The following is a 23,410-nucleotide window of genomic DNA, read 5'->3' on the forward strand; positions in this document are numbered from 1 at the left end:
GTGTTGCATGAGGACATACAGACCTTTTTAGAAGGGGGAGGGTGTAACCCAGTTGGGATTTGGGTTCTAATTATTCATAAGAATAAACATTATATAAGTTTATTATTTTTCATAATGTTTTTGACGTTTGTGTAATGGTTGGAATCTTTGTAAATGTTTTATACATCCTTTGCTTAATTGAACTGTGATATGGCCATCCAGCCAGGAGGGGGCGCGATGAGGTGTTTGTGGGTGAATGTGGGGAAGGCGGGAAAGAGAGTAAAAGGGAAGACGTGCTGGAGTTGGGAAGAAAGGAGGAAAGACGTTCGTTGGATGGAGCACATGTTTTTCGATGGAGTACAGTCTGTTGATGACATATCAGCAACTCTGAAAATTCAAGATAAAGTTCAACACAAACTTTATTGAAAGCTCCACCGGACCAGTCCACATTAACGACCCGGTCAGTTAATTAAGACAAGTAGCTGAACAGTAGTGGCCTGCTAACTAGCGCAGCTAGCGATGCTACTACAAGGGATTTTCCCGTGGACCTCCGCACCAGATGCGGAGGTCCACAGGTTTTCTTTTTGTGCAGGATTGTTTTCTTTTATATATTATGCCGGCTTAGTTTAGTGATGTTATTATTACTTATAGCCTGTATTGTGATATTTTGTTATTGATTATTGTGATATGGTATCTGTGACATGCACATGTATTTATATTTTGTTCTAAAATAAGTAAACGTTCAACTACTTACCTTTTTGTTGGCTGCTTACTAATTCAGTGTTGATATTGTGTATGTTCAGTGTTCAATATTTATTAAGGATGCTCTTGTTATATGGTTACTAAATATAGGAAATCAAAACTAGTCTTGTTAAGATTGATAGAAGAACCTAGGGCCCTGCCCTCTTTATTATAGGGGTAAAAGGGCTACACTAGCTAAAACATTCCTCGCACATGTTGGCAGCTAGCCCACACAGCCCACACTACGGCAACAATTCATCACAAAGCAACAAAATTACTGGTTTTACAAATAACTCATTAGTCAAGCATGTTATACAACAAATGCTGATAGTTTACACATCATATGAACCGTAGTTTTCATTTATAACTGACTTCATGTCCGAGCGAACAGAACAGCAACTTACCCACAGCGTTACAGCATTTTACTTCTGAGCAAAATAAGTAAAATGCTGAATGCCCAGAATTAAGCGTGAAACAAACTTCCGCTGGGGACTTAGAAAACAAAATACACAAAAAAAAACTTTTGCTGCAGTCCCAAGTTTGACAGGAATTTAACATTAAAGCCAAGTTATTATTTACACTGTTACATATGCTACTTTCAGAGAGTGCTTTTTTTAATCCTCACAAGTGCCGATGATAAAGCTTTATTTTAAGTAACGACATCGCTATTGATTTCTATTTAGTGCTAGCTGCTATCAGCTGGCTGGCTGCTGGCTGTCGGCTGATTATCTATCTTTCTCCTGTAATACGAACCTGGATTTGAATCATAATTGTAAGACTGCATTAACTTAGTTTACATCAGTAAACAATGTCCTAGAGAGCACAGTGTTTGGTTGTACTCCTCCTCATGCCTCTTCCTTTCTTGATCTCTACAGTTGGACCTTGATGCTGTGACAACGTCTTCTTCCTCTGTCCTTTTTCCCTGCCTCTGTTCAGTATGTTCAGTGTTGTTAAATCATTTCTCATATTTTAGTTTATTTACTATTAGTTACTGTTCTACTGTTCTAGTTATACTGTTCTTATTATATTATTACTTATTTGAATAAACTTGCCTGTTGCAATGTTGGTATAATGTTTGTATAATTACTGTTTCAATGAGACCTAGACCATGTGTCTCATTTAACAAACATGTGTAGCTTATAATGTGTTGCAGGCAGTGTTGCCACAGTTACCTAGAAAAAGTAATCTGATTACTGATTACTAGTTGCTCCTTAAAATAGTAACTTAGTTACTTTACTGATTACTTGAATTTAAAAGTAACTAAGTTAGATTACAAGTTACTTTATTAGTTACATTTAGCTGCGAAAACAACCCCTGCCGCCTCAAAAAAAAAAATTACAACCGGTTTTGCCAAAACTAACTTTTTGCCCCTCCCTCCTGGTAGGGGGGATTCGGGAGGGGGCATCAGTACCTCTTGTATACAGGGCCTAGAATTTGGTGCTATGGCCCTGGGGTGCACACACTGACACACAGCTTTCAACCGCTTTCGCCAACTTTTAATGCGTAGACAAAATATCAACGCGCGCTTTATGGGGCGATCACCGGACGCATCTCCACGTGTGTGACGTAAACAGCGCGTTCTAGCGCTCGAGCTGCTCGGACCTCCCCGTGGGTTTAGTTCTCTGGTGATAACGTAGAGGCTCCCACACGCTCTCTCTGCTGCCGTCACTCCAGCACAACACACACACGCAGCACCGCAGGACTAATTCCGCCGCCAATAACAACTGGTGGCACGGACTCTGGAGAGTCAAGGTCGACACTCGCCTCTGATAGATTGAAGTCTTTGGAGACTGTTACGTCCCCCGCTAGGGTGGCAACATAAAACCAGATGTCGTTGGCTAACTTAAGTTTTTTATTTAACCCGGAGCGTGGGGTTATCAATTAGACACTAACAGAGTGAACAAAACTACTAAAGGAAAATAACCATTTGGTGCTGTCCAAATCAAAGGAATGAATGTAACCAAAGAGAAGCTCCCAAAATACACGAGTGGAGCAGCAACCCAGTGCCTAGTTTTTCTCAACAAAGGTGTAACTGCGTGTCGGTTTTCGATAACCTCCAACAACCTTACCCTGGCCCAGTTCCCTGGTAGCTAACAAGAGCCTCAATCAAGTAACAAACTATGCATTTGAAGACCTAAATGGCAAGATTCAAATCCGAGACAAGCTGCCGCGAATGTTGAGCTCGCCCGTCATTTGTCTTCCTGGATCCTCGGCTTTCCGATGCAGCAACCAATCACGTCCTGGGAAAGGCACATCACAATTAACATGATTGTAAACAAATCATATGCATGGAAAAACACATGGTCATTCGCATGGCCATCGACAAACGGATGGTTTTACCCTTGAGGGCGGGGCGTCGGGACTAACGCCTCGTGCCCACTACCTCCGTCCGTTGACTGATCCCCATTGACTTTGAATGGGGACGGACGCGCAATGCATTGTGGATCCGTCCGTCATCCAATGAGTTCGCGTATGCAAAAAAAGCACTGTGATGCGACTCGGGCTCTGACGATACTGGAAAGCAGGAAAGCGGGTCATCTTGCATCGCAACAAGCAGGAAGAAGCGGGAAGAACCCGGCGAAGCGATTTGATTGGCTGACGGATGCCTCTGCAAAGACGCCTTCCCACGTCCATTGACTGACGGTGCAGTGGGCATGTAGGGTTACGCCTCGTGGCAACGACGGATCCGTCATCCAATCAGATCGCGTATGCAAATTTAAGCACCGTGACGCGACTCGGGCTCTGACGATCCTGGAAAGCGAGAAAGCGGCGGGGAAGTTAATTAAAAAATGGAGGACAAACTCATATCGCCGTTGTTCTCGCCCCATTTTATACGACCAGTCCATGTACACCTACAGGGACACCACACTCAAAGATCGGGCATGGGAAGATGCGTCATTGGAGGTGGGGGAAACAGGTAATATGTATTTCTTTTCTGATTATTTTCGATGTATGTACTACTTTTCAAATGAATCAGTGAATGACTGCTAGCAATACAGCATGCATGGTCCAGCATTAGCATCGTCCAAAATATTAAATTAACTGCTACCTAGAATGTATAGTTGCAATTGCTGACACATGTTTAAACATGCACTTTCTGTATACATATGCGTTTTGGAAACAATATCCCTGTATTTATTAATTTGATTTGGACTGTGCATGCAGAATCCAAAAACGTAACATAGCAGCTACAGCATAGCTACTGCTACATAGATTATAAAGAGTACATAGACATAAATGTTCAAGTCTTTACAGAAAATAATAATGAAAAGAATGAGGTAGATTGTAATGTGATCAATAATTCTATTTCATATATATATTTATTTATAGTGCCTGAATGTGTGAAGAGGTGGAGATCCCTCAGGGACAGATATCGGAGGGAGAGGATGAAGGAGAAGGAAGCCCATAGGAGTGGGGCAGGGGCCAGTGAGAAGCAGCCTGTATGGAGGTACATGGGGGTGATGGGCTTCCTAGCGCCATTCCTCCAAGATAGAGGGACCACCTCCAACCTCCAGCATCGGAACCCATCCCCGTGTCGGTGGTGGCGGTGACAGAGGAGCATGGAAGTGGTTCACATGAAGAGGCAGGTGCGCTGTCACCCCCAGCACTAGCAGCAATGGTAGATGAGGCAGCCACAGCCCCAGCCACGGCCCCAGCAGCGGACCTGTGGGTAGGAGCCAGTGGCGTGTGCAGCCCCCAGAAGAGGGCAGGGGTAGAAAGAGACGTAGGCCTGAGATGTCCTCTTTTGAGCAGGGCATGCTTGCATTAATGGAGGCACTGGCTACACTTGCCTCGCAGCCGCATCCACAGCCGCAGCTACAGCCCCCCTCTGAGGACGAGATTTTTTTTAGGTCACCCCTCCCCGCTATGAGAAGGCTCTCCAGTCCCAGTAGAGCCATGGTGCGGTACGAGGTGTACCAAATTGTTTCCAGGACGGATATGGCGGCGCTACAGGTTAGGGAGGTTCGAGAGAATGACAGTGAGTGAGTGAGTGAGTGAGTGGTTATATTTGTTATGGTATTATTACATTTACTTTTTAAACTTAACCTTGAGCAAATGTACAATGTATACGCAGGTGTAGTTGGAATATGCTTCTTTTCTTAAGATATGGGTAGCTCTTTAAAGAGCTGTTTGGTTGAAGAGCCTTTGTGTTGCTAGGCTCTTGGCTGCCATGGCACTGCACCCTCCTCGTTGAAGAACGCACAGTAGGTCTGGATCGCATCTGGATGGTCAGTCTGGTGGCGTTGTTGGAGCCCATCCTGGGTGCATCACGCAGGGCTTCAAGATCAGTCGATGGCTCGATGTTCGGTTCCACCCCGTGTCTTCTCCCCTGCAGCTTTTTCCTCTCAAGAAAGTTGTGCAGCACACAGGTGGCCCTCACTCACACCTCAGCTACCTCAGGACTGGTGCCAATCACGCGCCGGTACATGCGCCACCTAGATGCCAAGATCCCGAAGGCACATTCCACTACCAGACGAGCCCGGCTGAGGCGGTAGTTAAACACTCGCTTCTCCAGAGTGTGATGTTGTCCAGGGAATGGCCGCAGCAGGTGGGTCATGAGTGGGAACGCCTCATCCCCCACAAACACGTGAGGAAGTGGCCCCCGCTGCTCTGCGCCGGAGAGGACACGGGCGGGAGGGAGGTCAAGGGTGCCATCACGAAGAGCTTCCCCAAACGCGGAGTTACGGAGGGAGCCGCTGTCACTCGTCCTGCCGTAGCCTCCAACATCCACAACCCGGAACAGGTAGTCGGCGTCCACTATGGCGAGGAGGACCAGGGAGAAGGTGCCCTTGTAATTGTGATACAAGGTGCCAGAGTTAACTGGAGCTTGTATCACAACATGCTTCCCATCAATCGCTCCGATGCAGTTCGGGAAGTTCCAGCGCCACTCAAACTGCTCGGCCATGGTGCTCCAGTCCGCCCTCGTGGGAACAGACATCTCCTCCTACACACTGACGAAGTGCCCACACGATAGCTGAAGCCAATCGTGTGAAAGGAATCGCCATTGGCAAGATACCTAACAAAGAAAGCATTAAAGAATATACTTCAAATATACTTTAAAATATACAGGGCATGAGTCATGACAGCTTAGTTATATTTATTATTCATACATGGTTGCATGCATACCATGTTCATAGAAAGGCTTTATGACTGAACACATTCATCTGAAACACTCTTCATTGATACATAAATAATCCCATGTCACATCCATGTGACATCCACAACTAATATGACTAGATTGTTTACAGATAGTGTAGTGGATTAACTGAGATATATAACACTTAGACTAATTCAAGAGAGAGAGAGAGTAAAATGAAAACGAGGGGTCCGGAGCAAGAATTGACAAAAGACTTTATCGTGCAGAAAAACAACAACGACAACAGCCTGAGTAGGTCTATAGAGTACTGGTTGAACATCGATTCCAGCTTCTCTTTATACACACAAACTGAGCGGCTTCTCCTTGAGGTGTCTGCCTCTGTTCAGTCATAAATTCATCTTAACCTGAACAGTCAGCAAATGGTCAACAAATGGTCAACAAAGATAGCCCAAGACACTAGGCTAACAGCATGCCTTAACCCCGCTTCCTGCTCCTTTTAGGGGCCCCACCATCTGTTCTGAACCCAGACACCCAGGCCCCGTGTGTTTCTCCACTATTAGACACACAGACCTCATAATAATCATGGTTTACCATAGAATATACTCCTTAATTTCTACCACAATAGCTCAACCACAAAACCTGAGATTTACCAGGAACACTCTGCACACTACTATGGCTATAGATGGGTAAATGTCTTCCCTAATTAGGTCATTTTATGCAAACACCGTGGATGGAAATGGGCACCTTTTCTATAGCCTAGCAGTATGTGCACACCAATGAGCTGTATGGAAACGCTAGTCGTGTGATCATTAAAAAAAAAAGTATCCTTACCGTATTTTCAGTCGTAGTAGTAATTCTTGAAGTCGAAATCAAAGCAGCTTGACAGGTTGGATTAGAGGGTTGAATAGATGGTTTATTTTCCAGGAATACAGCGAGATACAGACTTAGGTTGAATAATCTATAGTGGACCCGGTGGTCGATGACTTGTTCCTTGGCTGTCGAAACCCTCTACTCGTCGAACCAAAGGGTTGGGGCGAGTATTATACAAAAAGGGGATATATGAATAACAAGAGAACAGACGCACTCTCGCACTGATAAGGCCCCTGGCCCTGGCTATGTCCCGGAGGACCAGGTCGGTTCAACCTTGTTGAACATAACAATGGCAGAACACCTTGTATCAGTATGAGAGGCCCTTGCCTGTTCCTAGACTAGAAATGTGAACAATCGAGAGACACTAAAATACACCAACATTCTACACCACCAACGCCGATGCACATGCTTTCCACGTCGGTGGACCAAAGCACCAGCAACCTGAACAAACACCCTCCTTGCTACAACGGGATCCATCTTGCAATGACAACACAACAAGCAGGAAGAAGCGGGAAGAACCCGGCTTTGTTGTTGTTAGCGGGAAGCGATTTGATTGGCTGACGGATGCCTCTGCAAAGACTACTCCCCCATCCGTCAGCCACGCCTTCCCACCATGGACGTATTATAGAATGGACAACGGATTCCAAAATGGCGCCTATTCATTCCTATGTAAACTGCTCAGTGGCGCAGGGCAACATCAAGGAGCGATATGCTTCCGCATCATGGGTCTATGGCTACGCCCTATTTCATGACGTACCGGATGCAGAAATATAGAACGCATGCCCATCCCCCCACTCCGGTCCAACAACAATATAAAATGATACCGTAATGCATCTGTTCTTTGTCTTTGGATCTTTTGAATAAATGGATCAATACATGATGAATCACAATGATCGCAAGCAGGGGACCGTGAGAGTTATTGAGCAGCAGATGAACCAGTCCAAAAATCGGACACGTTAACGGAGCACTGAACTAGGCCCTCTCGGATGCCATTTGTTTCACTACGACTCCTTTCAGCTGCATACCCCTCTTTCCCAGCAAAAAATAATTTGAGATAACTGCTAATAAAACGCTTGAGGTGGCGTTTTGAAAAGAAAAAACATTTTTTTTAGGACATGGCATGAAGGTTATTATGAGCCTTTGATTGATATCCAGACATTTTTTGCGGAGACACATTCCTGTTCCCCAAGTGAACGTGGGGGAGTGTGAACGGAGATATCTACTTCTGGGTCCCATGATTTGAGGGACCCGTCCACAGCCCGCTTAAACAGCTGCAATACCAGGCTTGGCCGCTGAGCACTGGGGGATTGCGGAAGTATGCAGTGTTCCTGGGGGCTTGCTTCCCACGTCCGTTGACTGACGGTGCAGTGGGCACGAAGCGTAACGCACACGCACTCTCACACAAACAGACAGACAGACAGACACACACACATACACACCACTCCATCGCTCTCAACGCCAATCGGCGATCCGGTTAAATTTTTTTAACGCAGATTGTCTTTGATGAGTAACTTTAATCTGATTACTGGTTTGGAAATAGTAACGCATAATTACTTGTTACTGAAAAAAGTGGCCCGCATCACTGGTTGCAGGGCAGAGAAATTAATTCGATGGCTTAAAGCAAACCCATCTGTAAAGATCAGTGAATGCATAGAAATCAATGACAAGTGGTGTAGATGGTTTTCCCTATGTGCAAGGTCATTAGCCCATGACCTAGTAAGTCCTACAAAAAAAAACTACAGTAATAGCAGATGTTGAAGTTGATAAATCGTTAACAAACAATTTGTATGGAACAATCGGTTAAGGTAAGTTAAGTGCTTGAGTCTCAACACTTTAGAGCAGGGGTCTTCAATTAAAATTGAACAAGGTCCAGTTACTAACAATTCCTTCCAAGAAAGGTCCGAACCTACCACGTCCTAATAGCCTTCTTTTGTCAATTACAATCAACGGCATATTACCTTATAATTTCAGATGTATTTATTTTCAATTTCCAAATAGCTTACTTTTAACCATGAAAAACTAGTAAGACAAAGTAACGCATATTAACATTTAAAGTAAACAAAACAGGTACATTAGGCCTACAATTCAAGTAAACATAAAAAGTGCATAAAGGCTTGATTCCACCGGACGCGTTACGGCAACGTTACGGCTGCGGCACGTCTTGACCCCAGGAGATAGGTTCCACTCTAATCAATGAGACCATTTCCACCGGGCGCGGCTGCGGAACGTCTCAGCAACGTCCCAGGAGCGGCTCGCCGTGCCGCAGCGCTATCATTCCGTAGCATTTCTATTTTTGCCGCAAGCCGTTGCTGAACCGCGTCAATTTCAACAGAGCAGATCGAGCAGGGCAGGAAGTGAAAAAGTAAAAGCCATAGAGCATCCGGTCAATTTTCAAAATAAAACACAATACTCAGCTCATGTAGCCTATTACAATGTCATTTATGTACCAAATCATCCTTTTTATAAGGGCAATGGCCGGAAGGACAAAGCGTGGCATTTAATTGCAGTCGTTTTGGGAGTGGAAGTTGAGTACATTATGTTTAGGATTATCGCGTGATCTCGTGATCTTGCGTGAATACGGCTGGCTCGCAACGCACGATGCGCTGCCGTAACGCACCCGGTGGAAATGCAAGCAGGGCAAAGTCGCGGCCAAGACGTGCCGCAGCCGTAATGTTGCCGTAACGCGTCCGGTGGAATCCCCGGGTAAGGCCTACATGTGAAGTAAGACGAACAGGAACACTAGGCCTACACTTCAAATAAACACAAAGTGCATTAGGCCTACATTTCAAGTAAGCAAAACAGGTACACCAGGCCTACATTTCAAATAAACACAAAAAAAGAGCATTAGGCCTTCATTTCAAGTATGCAAAACAGTGTCTCAAGTGGTGTTACAGGTCCGCACAGATCTCTTTCTTGTCTTGATAAAACTATCACACTTAAACCAAAAGCTGGGCATTATCCGTTACATCTGAAGACTTATCAATTATCAAGATTTTCTGGTTGTCGTTGCAGCTCACATTGGGATTTGCTTTATTTTTTCACACAATTCATCCCTTTGTTTACCTTCAAGGTAACGTCTCGGCAGCGGCATTCAAGCACTCCTTCACAACAGTCGTGTCACTGAAAGTTTTTTTATGTTGCCCCAAAATCCATCCGATCTTAAGTGAGCATTCATTTGCACGTTGCTGGCCTGTAAATGAGTGTGTGAAGACACTCGTAGACCTCTCATACTGAGCTCTCAACTCGGATATTTACCACGCTCATCTTTCTGACTTCTGGGGATACTTTTCCTCGAAGGATCCGTGTTTGGATCAGTAATGCCGCTTAATATTCCTGCTTTTTATCAGCGCCACTGTTTCGACACATAAAATACACAACAAAGGTTTTGTACTGCCTTGCGGGAGAATGAACATGTATTGGTCAGTCCATTCATCTTTAAAATGTCTGTTTTAGGGGTCAAATTTCCTTATTTTCGAGCAAGCCATTTTCTCATTCCAAATCGCTCTTCCGGTAAACAAAAAATTTGATTAGCTATTTTTTGAGTGACGCTATCACGCACATGCCGTGACAGACGGAGGGAGGGGGGGAGTTCGGTGAGTGCATGATGTTCGCTCTGTGAAGATCATTGCTTTTTGCTGTTTTTATGCTGTACTACAGACTATTCTGCCTTTCAATTTGTATTTCAGTGAGAAATGATTTGACTAAAATAATCATGCTTTGTATAGTGAAATCATAAAAAAAATGTTTTCTTTTTTTAAATTGGTCATGGGTCCGGATAGGACCGTCACTTGGTCCGGACCCGGACCGCGGTCCGCCGATTGGAGAAGCCTGCTTTAGAGAATGTCTATAGCGCTTAACTTGATTTTACCCAGGCTCCAGTGCAATTTTCCCTACCAGGTGCAGCCTTAGGTAGCCTAGGACCATTCATACAGGAGCAAGCAAGAAGGTTCCCTTATTCTGTCCTTGGGAAACGAAAAAAAGGACGATCCGTTTCCACTGTTGGAGCAGTTTATCATTGCACATTTACGAGGCTTTTTTTTTTTTTAACTATCTTTATTTTCGAAAAATAGACAATGACATATGAAATGATATTGAGCGGGACATTGACTGTATTATTTAAGGTTGTTACCCTACCATCTATATAACACATTGAACATTGAACACAAGAAATGGAAGAAATTCCATTTATATTTTTAGGACATGGCATGAAGGTTATTATGAGCCTTTGATTGATATCCAGACATTTTTTTGCCGAGACACATTCCTGTTCCCCACTTGTATTGGTGTGAACGGCGATATCTACTTCTGAGCCACATGAAATGACGGACCCGTCCACAGCCCGCTGAAGCAGGTGCAATACCAGGCGTGGCCTGGTATTGCACCTGCACTGTTGGATTCCGGAAAATTGCACTGTTTCTGGGGGCTTGGCCATGGGCTTGGCTTGGGTCCGATGGGCTCTACCGGAAGTGGCGTGACTTCGCCACTTTGCAGCTTCACAGTTACACGATCGGTAAGTAAGTATCTACACCATGTGTAATGTGCAATGTTAATTTCTTCAAAACACCAAAGTTGTTGTCATAAGCCTACCTAACTATTTTTTTGCATCATTTAGGGTGCATCGTGAAAGTTAGTTTCAATCTGTTATGGTGTTGCAAATATGTAGGCTAGTTTTTCTCAGTTGTCTCATGGTAGCTAGATCTAGATCTGACTTTCCAGGTCTAGCTGGAGGAGGAGAGCCCCTTTTTATATATTAGGTAAAAACATCTAATTTGCCGAAATTGAGTGATATGTTATACAATTAAGAACAAACTACGGTAGGACTCTTCATAACTAATTTACATATTTTTTTAATTCATTAATGTATTATTATAAAAAAAATTACAAACCTAAATTTTTGGTGCCCCCCTCAGGTACTTGGTTCCCTACGCACTCCCTAGGAGTTGAAAGACTGAAAGTGTTTTATGGTTAAATCTCGCTTAACCATTAAGGAATTTGTCATTTTTATAAAAGGGTAATTCTAATTATGCTTTTCCTGTTTATGTTTACAGCATAACTAAAACAATGGCAAGAGGAGGTTTAAAGAAGGCATGCGCTGCATGTCAGGCCCCCATTTATAATGGCTTCAAAGTACGCCCCATGTTCACAGCCAAGTTTCGACATGAAAAAGATACCTGGGTGGCCAACATAAAAAGAAACCATGTCACCTCACACCTTTTCGATGATGCTGTCATTCTGGTAAGTAACATTACCATAGTACTAATGTTAGGTTCAGAATGTGGCGTCAACATCAGCTCTTCTATAAGTAAAAGTGTGCCTCTGAGTTGCAATTGAAAAGTACTGATATCTCCATATATCTTTGGCACAATTCATTATTGTTTTTAAAGTTCTTTTTTTTTCAGGTCGAGAAGCTGAATTCAGTGGGCTCGAGGCCCATCCTCCTTCTGGAATATCCGAAGAAGGAGGCAAAGATGCTCCTACCAGAGGGGCTTATTTCAAGTGTCGGGGAAAGGAAATGTTTCGATAACATTAAGGACATTTACAGCTTAATTGTTGAAGGTAATTCCACATTTACTTGCATTATAACCTTTGCCATTGCCGCCCCTACCCTCTGGAACTCCATCCCCCTGAGGCCTGTTTCAGGTAGCTGGTTTAACATACTCTGAGTTTAATCCTGCGCTCTGAGTTGGTTGACTCAGAGTTCAGGGTTGAAAAGCAACTCTGGGTTTTCGGTTTCAGAACAGGTGATCAGCGTTGGGTTAATCAACTCTGAGTATGTTCACTCTGGGTTGGGGGCGTGCCTGTTGACTATAAAGAGCCATCATCAATGGATCTCTGATAACATGATCAAACATGGACCAAAAGCGTAGATCCACTTACTTTTCCCCCACGGAATTGGAAATTCTAATGAACGTGTATGCCGAGCAGTTACCCATTTTAACAAAAAAAAGCAATACCGCCGCGGCAGCGAGAGAGAGCTTGGCAGGAAATAGCTGAACAAGTCAATGCGTGAGTCAAATAAATTAGTAAAATAAAATAAAATAAGAGGAAAGTTTAATATCTTCCACTTATTCAATATGTAAATTGTGTGTGTGTGTGTGTGTGTGTGTGTGTCAATTTACGCAACCCCGAGTTGCCCCACGAGGACTTGGCAGCAAATGAAGTACAAAAATAGTTTAAACAGGTAAACTAATGTTTAATTGAAATCAAATCAATTGTGCTGTTTTGCCTGCTCTACCTAATTTAACAGCTATGTTCAACATGTATTATATATTTGTATACTATATTTAAGCAGTAAATGTAAGTAGTACATTTCCCAGCCACCCCAACACTGCCAATATTTAATAGGATTTAGATATATTAGAAGGCTACACCTAGGCAAAATGCATTATAAATATATATGTGTCTTCAAAATAGCGCTTACTGAATATTAGGGAAACATTTTCCTCCATGTTAGCAAATCGAAAAAATGCAGAGGTCCGGCAGACTGGAGGGGGTCCACCACCTGCAGCCCTCACAGAGGCTGAGGAGATGGCCCTCAGCCAACAGAGTATGCGTCCTGTGGCTGAGGGCATCCCTGGGGGGAGCTCCTCTGATCCCCCCCACCCCCCGGGATAGAAGTGCCTTTACAGTATAAGAGGTTGGTTATTCAAAATAATTAAATATGTACACGCAACCAAGCTCGTTGCAAATTAGATGGGGCAATATTCTGGCTCAAGTAATAATTGCACTGTCTAATCATCTTCTTCCAGTTACTGATGGCGTCATCGCCCTACTTCAACCAGATGCCCTCACCAACCTCCATGCAATTGTAACAATTCAAAAGATGCAAAAGGATGCTTTGGAGATCCAAATTTTGGAACATAAGTTATAAGTGGGTGAGGTGCAAACTGGGATACTGTTCCCTGCTCTAAAAACATTTTTTTTTTTGTGCTTTCAGGAAATAAAAAAATCCTCATAATAAGTAGATTGTCTTTATTAGAACACGGGCTGTGGTGTGACAAGTTATTTGTTGAACAGTTTACTCAAAGGGTTTTACTTCAGTGAACAATGCAGACGATTATGCTGAGCATGTGCATGTAGAGAAGAACAGCATCTGGTTAAAAGCTGTACCAGGGTATTTTCTGCCTTGCATTCTTAAAATGAGTTTCTTGACTTGCAGCAGTTATAGGTCCGTGGTTAGTCAGCTACTCTGATCATGGGAAAGCCACAACGTTGAAGTGACTGTAGTACAGAGCGGGTGGGATGCACGGGACGGATCATTCTGCACATGCGTTAATTGCGATAAAAAATAAAAAAATAAACTTAAAGCATGCCCCCGGTGCGTTTGACAGTTAACATGGGGGCTGAGAAGGTGGTCTAAATAAATGATAGATTGCGCTGAAAAACGATAGCGCTCGTGAAGAAAATTATCAGGAAAATAAAGTAGGCCTATATCCAACCGGGGTCTTAATAATCGTTCCTCACGGAGATTCCTTCTGAGGATCGCAGCCTCTACGTCCACAGGCTCTCGTAGAAAAGGACATGCCATTTCTAACACTTCCTTCTGTCGGAGAGCTGCCTTCAGCCTTATAGACAACAAACTCAGAGTAGGTCTAACCACCTCCCGAGCAGGTTAGGTCCACGGCGTATGTTGCCGCAGCAACTAACTCTCGGTTGCGCTGAACCTGCTACCTGAAACGGAAAACCCAGAGTTTCCACTAACTCAGAGCGAACAAACTCGGGGTTGCCTCAAAACCAGCTACCTGAAACAGGGCTCTGGCCATCCGTAACTCTGATTCACTGCCGTCTTTCAAAAGTCATCTCAAAACCCATCTCTTCAACATCACTTACAACACCTGACAAATCTTTTTTCACCCTCTCTCTTTCTTATTGTCCTATCTTTCTCTGTATTGTTGTTTTGGAGTATTTGTATGTATGCATGTATGTATTGTACTGTCCATTTGTATCCTTTTTGTTTTGTGTTTTTGTAAAGCGTCTTTGGGTACCGAGAAAAGCGCTATGTAAAACCTATGTATTATTATTATTATTATTATAACGTTTCTAAACAACCCCAATTCTGAAAAATGTAGGAGACTGTAAAAATGTAATTACATCAAATAACCAAATGTACAAAAAAAGGATTATGACAGATGTATGTTTACTTTGCATCACTCCTACCTTTCACATTATGACCTAATTCTAAATTCTTTGTGTTGCTTTCAGGAAAGAAAGTGCCATCAGACACAGCTACTGATTTGCCACAGGGTCAAGGATAGTCCATTTACATTTTAGATTTCGAGTCCGTTGAAGACCCAATGCAACAACAAGGTGTGGTTAGCAATGCTTTGTCATCTTTCATATTTTTTGGTGAGAATGTGCTTAAGCAGCATATTATTATTATTATAGTACATTATTATCATAGTAAATATTCTATGTGTGTACACCTTTTGCAGAGACCAGCCACCCCCTACCACCACCACCAACGAGGGGTCAGAGACTGGTGTTGAACCTGAGACAGGTAACCCAAGATTTTTCAATGATAACGGTGAATTATCAAATATAATTCACAGCCGGAAGTTGTGAAGGGCCGATGCAAGTGAACGGAGCGGTCCATGGCATTGAGAAGACCCGTGTAATAATTGCGATTAATGTGAAATGCATTTATAGTTTATATATATTATGATGTTAGACCCCCAGGCCGTTCTGCCGCCGATTTTAATTCGCTCTGCAGCAGAGGCTGGGGATCGGGAGGATCGGGCGGTCTCCCGGTGGGCCGGTCCACTTTGAAATGTATTTTTTGAGCAATTGCTCGATTACGCAAATGAGCAATCGCAAAATGACCCCCCTCCCCGGCGGGACTCCTTGTCCTCCTTTTATTTCCATACTGTGGATTATTCAGATATTTCATTGGTCGTTACAATGTTATGACAATGGTTAATCTAAACTGGAATACCTAATTAAATTGGAATACAGGTTACAGTGTAAACATTGCAGCTTTGATTGTCAAGTGATTATTCATGATTGTCTTTCTCACCAACCATCTCTTCCCCATTTTTTTTCCCAGCGGGAAAATCTGGCTGCCAACCTGGGAGGCTGCTTGATACAGACACATTCACTCACTCACTCTCTTATTACAAAAAGTAAACAATTGTTATGCTGAGTGTTGTTCTTTTGTAATCTTTTATAAATAATGTAAGTTAATTAAAGGTTGCGTAGGTGATTCGCTTTTTTGGCCATTTTTGCAAAATTACTTGAAATCCTTATCATAACCCGCTTACAGCCACTGAGTTAGAAGTACTGACATGAAAATTAAACTTGTCAATCATCTGTGGAACGGGCAGGGCTCGAAAAACTCCAGCCAATCATTTCCATTGCCACCGAGTTTCATTGGACAGTAAGTACGTCAATCAAACGGTCGTAGAGCACTCCCCCTCCCCCCCTCCCCCGCGCCCGACCCCTTCGTGCAGTACTCGTGACCAAGAGCTCGTGACCCAGAGCAAGCTCCTGTTTGTTGTTATCCTGCGGTATCTACTGGAACTAGTTAATCCACATTTGGACCTAGCAGTAGAAGACAATTTCCATGGCAGACAAGACGCCACAATCCCCACCACCACCACCACCACCGCAAAGAGAAGGAAAACTCTTTTTCAGAGAGTAATTGATAATAAAAACGCTGAAAGAGAAAAACTGAAATCAAGAATAATCCTAGGCGCTGCTTTTGAACGTTGGCGGCAACTGAAGGACGAGAAGGGTCTAAAAACCGATGCTTGTGTGGCGGTTGACCTAGTTTCAAAGTTTATACCGTTTATACTCGGTAATACCGGTGTTGAGACGAGTGTATTACTCGGTGTGAAAATGTCCACACCGCGGCAACCCTAGTGAAAACCAGGACTTCCAATACAATTATATGAAACAAAGATACATTTTCTAAAAATAGTAATGATTTATGTGACCGTTTAATGTTTATAACATCTGGTGCAACCATAGCCGCGAGAACGTATTCTCAGCAGGGGGTGCTGGAAAAAAAAACCCGGCCTGCACTAGACTCGCAACTCGTCACATTGATAAAAAAGATATATAGCAGCGCAGCTCAATTGACCTTTCGCAAAAGCCCCGCCCCCCTTAGTTACCGTTGCTAGCCCGACAAGCTTCTTGACGCCGACGGAGTGTCAACACAGTGTCATGTCGGGGAAAAATATAGCGGTGCGTGTCAGTGACTCTTTTTGGAGCAATACTTGTGCGATATCCTCCAGATCGAGGCAAAAGGGGTTACAGTATGCGGTGGAGGGATACATTAAAAACATTAAAATAAACAAAGAAGGGGACACTACGACTGTCGAGGCGAAAGCGTACCGGTCAATGGCAAAATCGGAGAAACCCCATGATCTCTACCTCACATGCAACGAGCACAGCCTTTTGGACCAGTTATGCTCTTGCACTGCCGGGTAAGTTCAGGACACTTGTATACTTCAGGAGGATGTTGTCTGAAATATTTAAATTAGTTAGATAGCTAGTCAACATCCTTTCAACTATCCTTTCTAGCAAGAAGCAACGTCATCAGAGTCTAGCTTGTTACAATATGTTGTTACAACATGGATGTAAGGTTACATGTCAAGGCACTCTAATATTGCAGTAACTAGCTAGTAACATTATTGTCATAAGGCTGGTTGACATAAGCAATTCATAGTCACTGCAAATAGCATTTCCAAAACAAACACCTAATGCTACTTCTGGCTTAAATCAGTTCACCAGGTTTTTGCTCTCACATTGTGGGCCTTATGTACACCCTGGACCTGTGCCGTGCCAGACATAATGACATCTCCTCCACAAGCCAGCCTCAGCAGTGGCACAAAGCCAGGGGTAAAAAAATAACAACCTGTGAGCAGTGTGGTGGTAGCCAAGGCCAAAGTCAACCGCAAGCGGAAACCCATCATGTCCAGCTATATCCACAATAAGTAAGTATTTTACTTTCCATGTACTCTACAGCAACACCATCAGTCACACTGTTCTGAACATATTCCTGTGTACTGTGTAACATGATAGACAATAATACTCTGAATGTATTTGTTAAAGGAAAGAGTTAGGGACAGCAGTGTATGGTCTACTGAGGGAGATGTCAGATGCACCTATAAGCTACATTGCTGATGAAACTGCACCTGAGGTAGAAGTTGGAGGCAGGAAGTATGCAGTGGGGTGCGGTCTAAGCCACCGGGTGAGATTTTATTAAAGTTTCATTAAAATTTGACATATTCATTTCATTAAAATTTGACATATTATATACACCTACACATAAAAACATGAAACAAGGATTTCTATAGCACCTTCCACAGCTCAGGCTGACAAAATGCCCCACAGTGGTGAGTAAAAATAACAGGTTAAAGCAGTAATAATGTCATGTAGTAATACTTTGTATTTGTTGCCATGTGATGCTACGACTGTCCCAGACTGTCCCTTACTTAAGTATGTGTGGCTGGAAGTTTGAAAGCATGCTCACCACATACCAGATGTGATTTATAATCCCTAACCTTGTATTAGGAATTTTGTCTGACACCATCTTGAACTTTTTTATTTTACCGATGGCCCTCTCTACGTGCACCCTGTGCTTTGCAATGCGCTTTGTCACCAGCACATCTCCAGCGGGCATTTGCCTCTTAAATCTCGAAAACGGTGGCAGGTTTAACTGCAGTCCGACTGCTCGCATCTCTTCCTCGATCAAGAAGCCCTTATCAGCCATTATGCCATCCCCTCTTTGCAAATAGCCACTCTCTATAAGTTGCTCTAGTAACGGGATGATACCACATTGCCTGACTATCTCCTTATCGGACATGGATCCTGTGAAGAGGGCAGATGAAAAAATCACAGCACCACGGGGGTCACAGGCAACTAGCGATTTTAGGGTGTTTGTGCTTTTGTAGTTTGAAAAGCTCTGGCTTTGCAACACCAGTGACGTTGGCCTTTCGATTTTCAGCTCTGTACAATCTAATATTGCAAATGTGGATGGGTAGTCTGCTTTGTAGGTTTCTGGCATGTTTTGTGCAATGACATCTCTGTGAGGCCAAATTGGTAATTCACCTAATACGTCAAACATATAATGAATCCAGGAATTGAAAATAGTACTTGCTGTTTGCGTGGTTATATTAAATCTAAAGGCAAGGTTCTTTAGGTCTTCGTTGTTGCGGAGTTTCATTAAAACAAACAGCAACTGGCTACGGAGGGGCATCTCAGCAACTTGCCAATCATTGCGCTTGTAGTTTAAGGGCACATTTATTTGAGTGGTGTGTGGATCATTTGGGATGCCAAATATTGTGCACAGTTGGTTGAATCGATCATATGTAAACCCAGTACTGTATTCCAACATTTTAGGGATTTCACTGCTTTCAAGTAGTTCAGGTGTTAGAGTTTTCTTTTTAAGTGTGCTAATTTGTGCTTTCAGCCTTTCTATTTCAGTTTCCTTTAAAGACAATTTCAATTTCATGTTGTTGTTTTCTTCTTCTAATTTCTTCTTCTTAAAGAGTGCCGCATCAGTACAAACTAAGGCCATGAAAAGAGGTGTAGAACAAGAGCCCATAGCAGCAACACAGTACACGAAGCTCACAGGTAATCTAGTGTATCCATGTGGTTTTGTTGTAAATCCTGATGCCCCACACCTTGGTACTTCACCTGACCGTAAGGTGATAGAGAGAGGAGGGAGTGAAAGCCCAAGCTATGGGCTTTTAGAAATTAAGTGCCCATCCAAGAACAGCTTTACAGAGTGTCCTTACCTTTGCAAGCAGGCAGATGGACGCTATAAACTAAAAGAGTGTCATGCCCATCATTATCAAATAATGGGGCAGCTTGGGCTCACGGGTATGTCATGGTGTGATTTTTTTGTTAAATGTGAGGAAGATTACCACCTAGAAAGAATACAATTTGATGTTGCAAAATGGGAAGAGATGAAGAGCAAGCTTGATGCATTTTTCTTTGACTACTATGTTACATACCAGTGAGATAAATCCGTGATCGTCTTACTGTATGTATGTATGGACTCTTATTTTGTTCTCTTGTTTCTTTGTTCTTCTTGTTTGTTTTGACCTCTGAACAGAGAATGAAAGTGCCAATAAAGGAACTTATTCACTGTCTGAAACATCTTGCTGCCTATTCTATCATTCAACACAATACAGAGGTAATGGGATTGGGCAGTCTATTCCACTCCTGTTACGCCAGTATTAACTTGAAAAAGGCTTATCACTCACCACTGTCAACAATATACTGTCGAGTCTCGTCTGCATCATCAGTGCTGGAGGTGGAGCCAGAGGCATCCTGCACACTTAATCTGCATCTGTATAGATTGGGACATGAATTTACAGTACTTTGTTTCTATTATATTGTATATCATCATCATTAACCTTTATTTAACCAGCGAGTCAATAACATGTTATTATTTACAGTAACAGTAACGTTAGGCTATATGACATGTACTAACAGGTTAAATATAGAGTTATATACTGCACTTCAAATCAAATATTATTGACATGTAATTTAGGCTTACCGTTTTTGGGGTGGCTTTCGACAGCCTCCGAGCTGCTCCCTAGTCTGGTTCGACACTTGTACAGCAAGTACAGGGTCGGGATACTCAGGGGTGGGCTGTCCATTCACAAAATGCTACATGAAAGATGAAAACAAAATAAGTTTAAATTGCCTGTTGGGACGCTATGTTCAACTTTGATGTAAACTGACGAAACATAACGTTACGTAACGCTAGGGCTAGCTAAGCTTAGAGGGTAACTTTCTGGCAATGATATACTAGTAATAGGGGTGCAACCGATCACAAATCTCACGGTTCGGATCGGGTCACGGTTTTTGAGTCACGGGTCGGATCATTTTCGGATCAACAACAACAATAAAGATAACAAGACTGCTGATAAAAAAAAAAAATTATCAGCCGATCCGCGGATCACTTGCGTCCCGAACCGTGAGGGTTGATCCGTACGGATCACGGGAAATCCGTGAACCGTTGCACCACTAACTAGTAGTATACAATATTTGCTAATAGTAACCATAACTTTGATATCCAGTATTATTAGCTAGCTATCACTATGGCGTTAGTCTAGCCTAGCCTTACCTTGGAGCAGACGTATGCATGCTTGTTTATTTTCGTGACATTTAGCTGGGAGTGGGGCCTTCCACACTGTTTGATCCATCGTAGGCATCGCTCCTGTTGTGTTTTCGGCTTTGGAAAAGGAAAGAACACGACTCCCCCAGCCAAACTCTTGGGGTACCTACTGTCCGATTTACATACGCCATAGGCACATCGCTTCACCATTTTGCTTGTCGGACTTTGTTTGTCGGACCTTGTTTACATAGTAACGGTTGCTAGGATGTATGATTGGACAATGACCGTTTGGGGGCGGGGTTTTGCGAAAGGTCAATTACACCAGTGCATGCGCGCACAGTTGAAAATCGATCGTTGTGTTCACTTCCTTCACACCATGGTTCACATCCAGCTGCTCACAGAACAAGTTTAGCGCACCACCGCTACCCTCACACTTTTTCATGTAACCTTTTTTCAGCACTAGGACATATGAGCATTAAATAAATGCTGCGTCTCAACATGCCTTGGACAGCAGCGAGGATGACTCGCTTTGCCACGGGCCGAAACAGTTCGGAGCGACCACAGCCAGAGCGAACACAGCGGGGCAGAGGAGTGTCAGGAAGTCTTTGGTGTACACATCAGTACGGCCTATTTGCACTACTGTTTAGTGGCAATGCAGTGTTTTATTCTATGCCTTTTTATTTTCGTATATTATTTCAATTAATACAATTTATTTATTCATGAAATCAAGATCTGGGGCCGTATTCACAAAGGATCTTAGGGCTAAAAGTAGGTCCTAACTGGCGAATTTAGGAGTAACTCCTAAAAATAATGGGCGTGTCACTCTTAAATTTAGGACTCCTAACTTTTTTCACTAAGAGCAATTCACAAAGTATTTTTGGACTCAAAGTAGCACCTAAGTCTAGGAGAGCTTAAAAGTCCTCAAGAGGACTCCTAACTCATAAGACCTATTCACAAAGAATCTTAAAATGCCTGCGAGACGAAATGTTAGGGTATTCAACTTATTGTGGAGTTAATGCGCGATGCAATAACATCCCCGACTAACAGGAATAATCCGATTAGTCCCGAAATAAAATGCTATAAAAATTATAAGTTATAAAAAAATATATATAACTTATAAAAAATAAAAAATAATTGCGCCATCAAAAGACGAGGACGTGTTCGTCAATAGGAAGAAAGTGCATTCCATCAACACGCAGGTTGTTTTTGATGCAAATTTTAACATAGCCTACTGGATGTTGTTGCAAAGTGGCCTGGATCTTCAGCTACCCATGATTCGCGCATTTTAATGGTGAGCGGTCTGAGGCAGCTTTTTGAGATGTACCAGTTGGGTGTCACTTGCTGGGTGACAGTGACTATCCATGCAAGACGTGGCTCTAGACACCCTACCTCAATCCACAACCGGGAGCACAGTTAAATATAAGTGATTACGCAGATTACGCTTAGTCCTATGCGTAAAACACATCGTATTGGCTCTTTGCGAGCACACAAACATACACGAAATGTTGTGGAGAGAGGAATTGGGCAGATGAAACGTCGGTTTCATGTCCTCCACGGCGAAATACGCCTCACCCCAGAGAGGGCAAGCACAGTAATCACTGTATGTGCCATTCTACACAACCTCTGCAAGCGGAGGAACATTCCACAGCCAGACGATGATGATGATGGCGATCAACATTACAAGGAATTTGGCCGTGTGGAACCGAGTGGACAGGCATTTAGGGATCACTTTGAAAACACATTTTAAGTAAACACCTTGGCACAAATCAGTCAACACTTGGGTAGTTCGTAACATTTATTTTCTTTTAGATTTTACGTATTTTTATTGTTTGCTTTCTCTCTCTCTTGTACGTGCAGGCTACAACGTCATTATCGTGGTCTGCACAAAATTGTCATCATGCGTGTATTCTGCTAACTGCACTATAACTACTTAATAGGAATTAATTTCTAGCCTAGGCTATTTCCTTGTTTTTCGGTGATTCAGTTGGCTCGTCTGAACAACCAATCACCGAACTGACAGCTTCTAAACTCGTGCACGAGAATTGACGTAATCCATAGCAACGGCGCGTCACTCTTAGTTCACTCTTTGTGATTTATCCTTAGTAAGAGTAGGTCTCAGCGGCTTTGTGAATAACTTTTAAGAAAAAACTCCTACGTAAAATGTTTTAGCGCGAGTTAGGAGCACTCCTAGCGGTAAGATAAAATGCTTTGTGAATACGGCCCCTGGTCTTCAAATCTTTTTTCCAAATATAGGTCGTATTACAATGGGGTTTGTGTTTATATTCGGACCAATACGGTACAGCGGACGCTCACATGACGTTAAGCATTTCCTGGTGCATAATGTGACGCTTCAGAACCTAAAATCCCGTTTCTCCCCGTTGATACGACAACACATAACCGGCGTTTTCAGAAATCTCCACTTTGGTTTTTAGAAATGATCGTTTTCTGTGATAAGACAGGGCCTCGGACAGGGGGTGTTGCAGCACCCCCAAAACCCCTACTTCCCGCGGTACTGGGTGCAATTTACAGCTGAATGTAGTGCCATGTTGTTAAACGAAAACCTACGCTAGCCTGGCTCGCTCTCGCGCATCTCTGTTCGCGCTCGTGCATGATTGCGCGTCCAGGTACTTGGAATGGGTGGAGTCAGAGTC

General features: G+C 43.1%; 1 protein-coding gene across 2 annotated transcripts; it reads right to left on the reverse strand.

Annotated features, from left to right (window-relative positions):
- Positions 1-413: 413 nt before the first annotated feature.
- On the reverse strand, positions 414-22,755 carry LOC130387783 (uncharacterized). 2 transcript variants are annotated; one of them, XM_056597046.1, is made up of 4 exons: positions 20,769-22,755; positions 20,196-20,308; positions 19,900-19,985; positions 414-2,960 (listed from the first exon to the last, which is right to left on the reverse strand). In XM_056597046.1, the coding sequence occupies exons 1-4, from the start codon at positions 20,967-20,969 to the stop codon at positions 2,869-2,871; spliced, it is 492 nt and encodes a 163-aa protein (XP_056453021.1). In that variant the 5' UTR covers positions 20,970-22,755; the 3' UTR covers positions 414-2,868. The 2 variants fall into 2 exon arrangements, with proteins under 2 accessions (XP_056453021.1, XP_056453020.1); XM_056597045.1 differs by lacking the exon at positions 414-2,960 and having other exon boundaries at positions 16,607-19,985.
- Positions 22,756-23,410: the final 655 nt, after the last annotated feature.

The sequence above is a fragment of the Gadus chalcogrammus genome, chromosome 8 (genome assembly GCF_026213295.1).
Source record: "Gadus chalcogrammus isolate NIFS_2021 chromosome 8, NIFS_Gcha_1.0, whole genome shotgun sequence".
NCBI classification, from domain to species: Eukaryota; Metazoa; Chordata; class Actinopteri; order Gadiformes; family Gadidae; genus Gadus; species Gadus chalcogrammus.

What these genes read in the sequence shown, in the direction of transcription:
- LOC130387783 (XM_056597045.1), bottom strand. Translation starts at nt 19,235, where the DNA reads ATGGGCTCTTGTTCTACACCTCTTTTCATGGCCTTAGTTTGTACTGAT.